The sequence below is a fragment of the Pseudorca crassidens genome, chromosome X, assembly GCF_039906515.1.
Source record: "Pseudorca crassidens isolate mPseCra1 chromosome X, mPseCra1.hap1, whole genome shotgun sequence".
NCBI classification, from domain to species: domain Eukaryota; kingdom Metazoa; phylum Chordata; class Mammalia; order Artiodactyla; family Delphinidae; genus Pseudorca; species Pseudorca crassidens.
In genome coordinates this window covers 19888054-19896740 of record NC_090317.1, presented here as the reverse complement: position 1 = coordinate 19896740, position 8687 = coordinate 19888054, and the positions used below count along the sequence as shown (strand labels likewise).

The following is an 8687-nucleotide window of genomic DNA, read 5'->3' as shown; positions in this document are numbered from 1 at the left end:
GTTTTACCCCTTGGGATAACTGCAAATTGCCTATACTGATTTTGTGACAACTCTGAGTAGGAACCAAAACTAGAGGACCAAACCAGAATATCTCTCAGATCCCTGAATTTGTGTCTTAGGAGGTTTATCTCAGATGCCTTTTGGGAACTATGCAAGGAAGTTTCAGTGTTACGGCAAAGTTCATTCTCCTAGAGCTGACTGATCCTCCTCAGATTTACTTTTATTTTAACTCTTCTCTTGGGCTACTCATCCTCCTCTATGCTATCACTATAGTACCAAAACTGGCTGGTCATCTTCATTGGGTAAGTCCCCTTTTATTTCTCTGTCCTGCTTAGATTTCTTTACTCACTGTGCTCATGGCCAGCATCCTGTCCAACTTGTTTTCCAAGCACCAAGGGCCATCAACTCCAGTGTCCTTATCAGCTCTTATGTTTTACACTCTATTCTGCAACTTCTACTACTGACCACTTCTTTTGTGATACTCCTCCTTTGATTAAACTGCTATGCTTTCCTCCTTATCCTCTGTGACTCTGAAGCCTTTAATTTCCTCTGCACTGCATTCACAAACACCCGTCTTCCTTACCATCCTCAGAAGGCTCTCAGCTCCAGGGCAAGTACAAGTCCTTCTTGTACTGGCCTCCCATCTGACTGCTCTCAGCCTAGGTTATAGAACCAGGGCATTCACCTGCTTTTCCCCTGACATCCTTGGGATGAACACTCAGTGGCTGGCACAGGCTGGTTTCAGTGTTCTACACTGAAATAATATGCATGTTCAACTCCATAATCTAAGGGAAAATGTCTAGTAAAATCTTTTAGAATATCAGCTTTTTCTCTTTTCCACCTGTTCAAATGAAAGTATCATTTAAAGCCTTTGTGTTCACATGAGATTTTATCATAGAAGATAATTCTTCTTCCTAGTAACTTCATTTAGCCAAGGCTCATATGAATTTAACAAAATGTCACATTCAAATTGTGTATTTCATCTCTTGCTTTGAGCACATTGATAGAAGCTAGATGTTCTTCTTATCAGTCTTTTCAAAGTTCTTTGTTAACAATTAATCATGAGAGTTCATCCATACACTGGGTATTATGCAGCCATTAAACTCAAGAGGAAGAATACTTATCGACATGCATATTTATCTAACATATTTTTAAGTGAAAAGGACATGGCACAAAATAGTATTACATTATTATTTCACTAAAAATACATTTATAGACACACGCATACACAGACACGTATGCATGTATTAAAAAGCATAACACTAAAAGGACATATAACAAAGTACTGATGGTTGTCTCCAGGTGCTGATTCATATTCCTCTTATTTCTCCATATTTTTCAATTTCTCAATAATGAGCATGCCACTCTTTTATAATCAGAAAAAAAGTAATTTTAGATAATTCAATTAGTTACCAAGGTCAATCAGCATGTGTGGAAAAGGCGGCAGTTCTTACTGAAGAGAAATTAACACCTTTATTGTTGTTTTGAATTGAGGTTATGTTTTTTAAGGTACTAACACATCTCTAAATTTAAAATGTAAGTTAGTGGGAACTTATTGAGCTCTAAATAGTCATTTCACATATCCCTTTTCAAGAAAAACATAAAGTAAAACCAACTTATATTTGACTTTTTCTTTAAGTACTTAAAGATACTTAAGTATCTCTCACCTCTCTCCCCATTCTCTTCTTTATGCTTCTATACTGCCTAGAATAAGTTTGTATACACCATGAATACTTAGAAAATATTTGTTGATGGACTTGCTTATTTCTGTTTTCCATTAATCCCAGCCGAGCCATGTTCTCAGAATTCTACAAAATGGATCCTGCCTCTTCAGAAGCCTGATATCTGTTCCTACTGCCCCTGTTTAGTGCTCTGGGTCCCAGAACTCCACTTGTGCAGTGTGAGACAGACCTCAGCTAGTTCCAAGCTCCAGGATTTCTCCCCTTGCAGGGATTGTGGGTTTACTCCAGCCAGTCCCCCTGATCCACAGAGGCTTGACCAGGAGGCCACTCAATATCCAGGAGGCCAGACGGGGACATTCATCCCTGGATGGGACACCCCTGACCACATCCTCCAGGAAACCCAAGTGGCTGACAGAAGAAGTGTCAGCTCCAGGCCAAAGGAGTCCCTGAGATGTCCTTGGCTTGGACAATAGCTAGGAACCACACAGCCAGCCGGACTCTGCAGCTCAGCCTTTGGGGCCTGCAGGATCCTGTTACTGGGACCCCCAGCACCACCCTTCCCCCAATATCGGAGCATTTGCTCAGGCCCCCGATTCAGCCTGAGGACTGGCTCTGGCTGAGTTCAGTGTGGCTGAGAACTGTCTCCGCAGGGTCCTTCAGTCAGAGAGACCAAGACCAAATGCTTCTCTGAGCACCGCCACCTGGAGCGGTGCTGGGGAGGGAGACCCAGGCCGGAATAGCTGGAGAAGCCCACCCCCCAAGTGTAGCTGACTGCAGCCCACCCTGTGTGCATGCGGGGCGGGGATGGAGGGCTTGGAGACGTGCTGAGAGCTCCCTGGAAAGCAAGGCTTAGCTTCTCCTGCAACTTTGAGTGGCAGATGCAGAGAGGGGTCAGTGATTATTCTGTTATAGCATCTGAGGGGACAGAGTTGCTGCCTTAACTTATAGAGACCTCCCTCCACCCACCATCCCTCATCCCCTCACTGGGAGGGGCCTTGCTCCCTCTGGAAGGGCTGGCCTAGGCCCCACTGGTTTCACACCTAGTTCTGACTCCATGACTGTCCATGTCCCTAAGGGCTGGAGCTGCAGCAGCAAGACTGAGATAGGAACGCCAGAGATTGCCTTGGAGAGTCTTTTCCATTAGCCCTATAATTAAGAACCACTATTTATAAGACAATAAGGATATCCTCTTCTTGAGAGCTTGTTGGAGAAGCAGCAGAACTAGATGTGAGGTCCCTGAGGTTGAGTTTGGTAGTTTTGAGATCCAGTATGGTACAGCCTAACACTAACTCAAATGGGTCCTGAGTCTGTAAAAGAAGAAACTCTAAACTGTACCACTGACAGCTGGCTGGGCTCACTCAGTTTGTATAAATCTAGTGGACTTCCCCTTAAGCCTGAGAAGTCACTGGAGACTAAATCTGGTTATATGCTGTGTAAGCTGGGTAAATACCATTTGGAACACAGGCCTACAGCAGATCCAGAGTAAACAAAACCTGATGCCTGTATTGAATACCTGAAAATTGTAGAACCCTACAATAAGGATAAGGATATTCTTATTATCCTTATTTTACAGATAAGAAAACTGAGGTAGAAAAGTTAAGTAACTTGTCTAAGGTCAAAGAATTAGAAAGTGAGGGAGGTGGGCCTCAAAGTCTGGCAGTCTGAATCAGAGCTTGTGCTCTTAACCACTACATTCTACTGCCTGACAAAGATAAAAGAAATCCTTCTCTCTAAGCAGAACTGGCTTCATGGACATGTGATCAGTGCAGTGGTACAGCACCCTGAGCTTAGAAGAGCCTTGTACTTGGGGTTTAATGCCACTGTCTTAATTTTAATAATTTGAATTTGTGCTTTGTAAATGAAAACCAAAATGTGATAGAATAATTGAGTAGGCACTTGAAGCTTGGAGTCTCAGCTAGCACATAGTCCCATCTTTCACTGCTTCTTCACCTCCCTGGGACAGATTATTGACTGCCCACTTCCCTGTCCATTAATACTCAGGGTCCCACCCAGCCTCTTCTTCTCTGTCTCACCCAGTGACCGCTGCAACCCTCCACTCTCAGGGATCTGGGCATGGGCCCAGGGAGGATTGGGGTCAGGTACACATGCCCAGCGACATCTCAGGGTTAGACGTGATGACAGCCAGCCATCCTGGCCCCAGGGTGGTAATGCCATTGCACATTTGGCAGATCACCCAGCAGGGCTCATTGCCCACCCTGATCCAGGTACCTAATGCATCCTGGTGTAGAGATTGCAATACCCTTGATGGTCACTTGTCCACCATGGGTTGGGGCAGCTGACCCATGGGAAGAGGATATGCCTGGTTCTACCTACTCACTCCTGACCAGGGTACAATGCATCTGTCCAGCAGGTAGGAGGAGGACCCAGCAGCCAGTGGGCCCCGCACATGTGCATCAGATCACAGGGTGGGGTCACAGGGCACTTGGGAGGCTATACACTTGCCCCACAAGTATCCCTGTGCCTGAGAGGGTATGACATTAAATGGAAAATTTTAAGCACCATAAGAGGTTGAGAGAGATACTCCAGTAGAAAGGAAAAAACTTTTTATCTGAATATCTTTAACAGCACTTTTTCTTGCTTTTTGAACAGGGACTTCACATTAACATTTTGCACTGGGGCTACAAATTCTGACTGTAAGGACTGTCTATTACTAAAGTATTTTAGTAATTTAGTAATTTTGCCAGTTCTCACTGTACGGACTGTCTATTACTGAAGTACTTTGTTATTCCCTGAGATCTACCATTCCCTGTGTAGAAATGATGAAGCTGATGAGGTTTTAACTGTCTCTAGTCTTGCTGGGGCTGTTTAGAGGATAGGGGACACTTCTACTTGCCAAGGAAGAAGCCCATTTTGTCCCAAACTCCCAGGTGTGTTAAGTATCTCACATCATGAGAGGGGCTTAGGAGGATGTGGTAGTAAACAATATTCTGTGGTATGAATCAGGAGACCTGAATTCCAAATCTGCCTCTCCCTCTGACTAGCTGAGAATGCTGCTCTCCCTTGGGGACACTGTGTGTCCTCATATGTGAAAAGAGCAGTTTCAATTAACCTAGCGTTTTCAGACCGTCATTGAGTTTCTAGAGCAGTGCCTCAGAGAGGGAGAGGTGAGTGCTAGGCAATGGGGCTGTAGGCACCCCACACTTTTCTAGCCAAATCTGTTCCACTTCTGTTTTATATTTTTTGTTCTGCATTGGAATTCACTTAAAGAAATAATTCCAATGCTTAAAAAATTAAAACCCATAATTCTCAATGATCTCTATGGGCCCTTATACCTCTGAGTTCTGATTGTGAGAATCTTTAACCTTGAATCCTACAAAAAGGATGATCTTTATTCCAGGAAGAAATCTATGATATGCATGGGCTGGTTACCACAGAAGAAGAGAAATCCAGGGAGGACAAGGGGTTAAAGGGCAAATGCCTGGGTGGTATAGAACTAAAAGATAAGGGCAATGAAGAAGAGGTTCAGGTTCCCTACTGTGGGTTGAGTGTTAACAGGAAACGTCCATAAAACCAGGAGATTCAGCTAGATGATCATGTCTCAAGAGGTAAGATTTTCTACCTCTCCTCCATTACGTGATAGAATGTAACAATGTTTTGTGGATAAAATGAACTGAATAAGGAAAAGGGTTAGTTGGGAGTGAATTTCAACTCTGCTAATGTTTTTTGAGCCTTTACCGGGTACCAAAGTTTAGGCTAGACTTTGGGTGGAAGATAAAAAAAAATTAACCAAATATGGCTCCATCTTTACAAAAGTGTTTCAACATAGGTGAGCAAAACAGAAATTCTGAAAAATGCACAGAGTATTTTATAAGGCCAAGCATCATAATGGTAAAATAGAGGTGCAAAGTACCATGGGAAAACTGTATGAATACTCACTTCCATCTGAAATGTCATGAAAAGTTATCTGGAAATGAAGATTGGATTTAAGTTTGGACTTTAAAAATGAATAGGACTTGGACGAGCAGGACCTGAAGATCTTCACATGCCAAATTTAGAAGTTTGGCTGAGTACTGCTCTCTTTAAGATTTATCCCTGTAGGGCTTCCCTGGTGGCGCAGTGGCTGAGAGTTCACCTGCCGATGCAGGGGGCACGAGTTCGTGCCCAGGTCCGGGAAGATCCCACATGCCGCGGAGCGGCTGGGCCCGTGAGCCATGGCCGCTGAGCCTGCGCGTCCGGAGCCTGTGCTCCGCAACGGGAGAGGCCACAACAGTGAGAGGCCCGCGTACCACAAAAAATAAGAAGATTTATCCCTGTAAATCTCAATAATTGCACATGTGAATTCATATATAGACTTACATTTTACAGCTTCACTGTGGCAGATATCATAGAGCATTTGGAAAACACACATCTAGGAATATTCTGAGTCCTTATGAAAGATATGGATTTAACTTAATTCAGCCTAAGGGATATCAAGGAAATCCTCTATATAAGTACATGAGTGGTAAAGCAAAGGAATTAATGTTCTCTTCTATAACTTATAGTCAAATTACATTGTTTTCTAACCTTGTTATCTTGGAATTAACTCATGACTAGTGTTATACTCGTTCACAACTCAGACTGACATATTCATACCCACATACATTATTTCCTCTTCTTAAAGTATTTCTTATCAGTTGTTTCAGAAAATACACATCATTTTGTCCATATAATTTCTTCCTATCATACTGCTGTTTATCTAAGCATCTACACCTAAACACTTAGCCAGAGCAATTCAATTATTCTTAAAAGGCTTTACTCGCAGGTAAGGAAAACACTGTGAATAGAACTGTGAGCAAGTCTTCATAGAATATATTACATTTTGGAGACACAGAATGGGGGATTAGGGACTTTTCTTCAATATTTTCTGTAGAGCAACTTTCACTTCCTGGTTTCTCAAACTATAGATGAGAGGATTTGACACTGGGATCACCATTGCATAAAACACTGAGACCATCTGATTTCCTGCCTGGGATCCACGTTGAGAGGGCTGAAAGTAGGTGTACATAGTTGTTCCATAGTATAGGCCAACAGCAGTCAAGTGGGAAGCACAGGTAGAGAAAGCTTTTTGCCTGCCAGAAGCTGAGGGAATTCTCAGGATAGTCATGAGGACAGACAGGTAGGAGACAAGGATTACCATAATGGAGGTGAACAGGGTGAATCCTCCGCAGCCAACAATCAAGATCTGGGTGACCCAGTGGTCTGAGCAAGCCAGTGCTGACAGTAGAGGGATGTCACAGAAGTGAGGAAGGACATGTGGTTGACAGAACGATAGTTGTGTGATGGAAGTTGTCACAGAAACCATGTTAACTAATCCACCAAGGTAGCATCCTGCTACCAATTTGAGACGACGGACTCTAGACATGGTGATGTGGTAGAGCAGTGGGTGACAAATGGCAGTATAGAAGTCATAGGCCATGGAAGCCAAAATGTTGCATTCAGTGGAGGCAAAGATTATGAACAAGCCCATTTGAGTCACACATCCAAGGAAAGAAACAGCCTGCAACTTAGATAACAAATTTGCTAAAGTCTCTGGGATCGTGACAGAAGAAAAATAGACATCAAGAAAGGACAGATTAGAGAGGAAAAAATACATGGGGGTGTGGAGGCAGGGACTGACTCTCATCAGGACTACCAGGCCTAGATTCCCCAACACAGTGACAATATAAACAATAAGGAAGACTCCAAATAGCAGGACCCCAAGCTGAGGGTTCTCTGTCATGCCCAGAAGGATGAGGTCAGTCACTGTAGATGAATTCTCCATCAACACAAGCTGGGTATTATGCTTGATGAGGTAAGAATGCTTTTGACATGCTTTAAGTGAGGAAATAACAGAAAACTGGATGATACGGGTAAAACAGTCCCACTCAAAACACATGAATCCACAGCACTCTCCAACCCTTCCCTGCATCTACAATCTCACTTTAAACATCTTCCCAAATAGTATCACTATTTCCCAAGCATAACATTGGGAAAGTAACGATAGGAGAAAAAAGGGGAAGGAAAATGAGGTAAAGAAAATTCAGAAAGCAAAAGGAACACAGAAGTAAGAAAGTAAAGGCCTAGGATGCAAAAGACACTTAATATTTGTTGAAGGAATAAATGAAGGAGAAAGAAAAACAGATGTCATCAAGAGATGTTCTTTACTAATACATATATCACAACATTGTAAATCAATTATACCCCAATAAAAATGTTTTAAAAAATAAAAGAGACTATTAAACTAAAAAAGAGAGAGAGAGATGTACTTTACTGATACAGGACTACAAACTCTTAGAAAATTTGGGGGTATGGAATTCCATCTCACCCTCCCTCACTTTTCCAAATCAATCTCAAGGAATTATTGCAGATGAAGTAACAGTATAGTAAATGTGTCGACTGATTTCATCTTGACAGACAGCCCCCTTCTCCCTTCAGTATTAGTGACATTGTTTCTGAAAAAGTAGAAGTCATGAATACTCACTATTTTGCTTGGTAAGTAAAGGGTTTTTCAGGACCTTGATCACCTCTTCACTGGTAGATTGTTGCAGAATCAGAATGCTCCGAAATCACCATCAGAAACTGAACTCAAGGTTATCAGGTATCATTTGGATCCTGTGAAAGAGCAACCGAAAGATTCATGAAGTTGTTGTCTGATCATCACCTGACTGATTCCTTTAACCATGCTTGGGGCAAAGGTTATGCAGCTACACAAAACTAACTGCAAATTCCACAAGGACTTGTTGGTCAGATCTGTCTGAGCAAAGGGCCAGGTCACAAAATAGCTGGAGTCAGGTGGCACTGAGGCTAAGTGCATGGACTCTGTCCCCCTCTCTTGTGGTCACAGGATATTTCTAATGCTGACTTGCACCCTCACACAAATGCCTGGGTCTTACCCTGGATGAAGCACCAAACAAGAGAAGGGATAAATCCATACAGATCCATCTCCATTTATACAATTTAAACTAAATCAGAACCCTTGTGTTTCACTGGATGGCCATCAGCGAGGGGTGTTTAGAAGGGATTCCT

The 8687-nt window shown here is 42.7% G+C and overlaps 1 protein-coding gene across 1 annotated transcript; it reads right to left on the bottom strand.

Moving 5' to 3' along the window:
* Positions 1-6522: 6522 nt before the first annotated feature.
* Positions 6523-7443, bottom strand: LOC137216574 (olfactory receptor 5AR1-like). Its single transcript, XM_067722674.1, has one exon. It carries the CDS (start codon positions 7441-7443, stop codon positions 6523-6525), a length of 921 nt encoding a protein of 306 aa, XP_067578775.1.
* Positions 7444-8687: the final 1244 nt, after the last annotated feature.

Bases quoted from the DNA above. Each gene is read 5' to 3' on its own strand.
- LOC137216574 (XM_067722674.1), bottom strand. From the start codon at position 7,443: ATGGAGAATTCATCTACAGTGACTGACCTCATCCTTCTGGGCATGACA.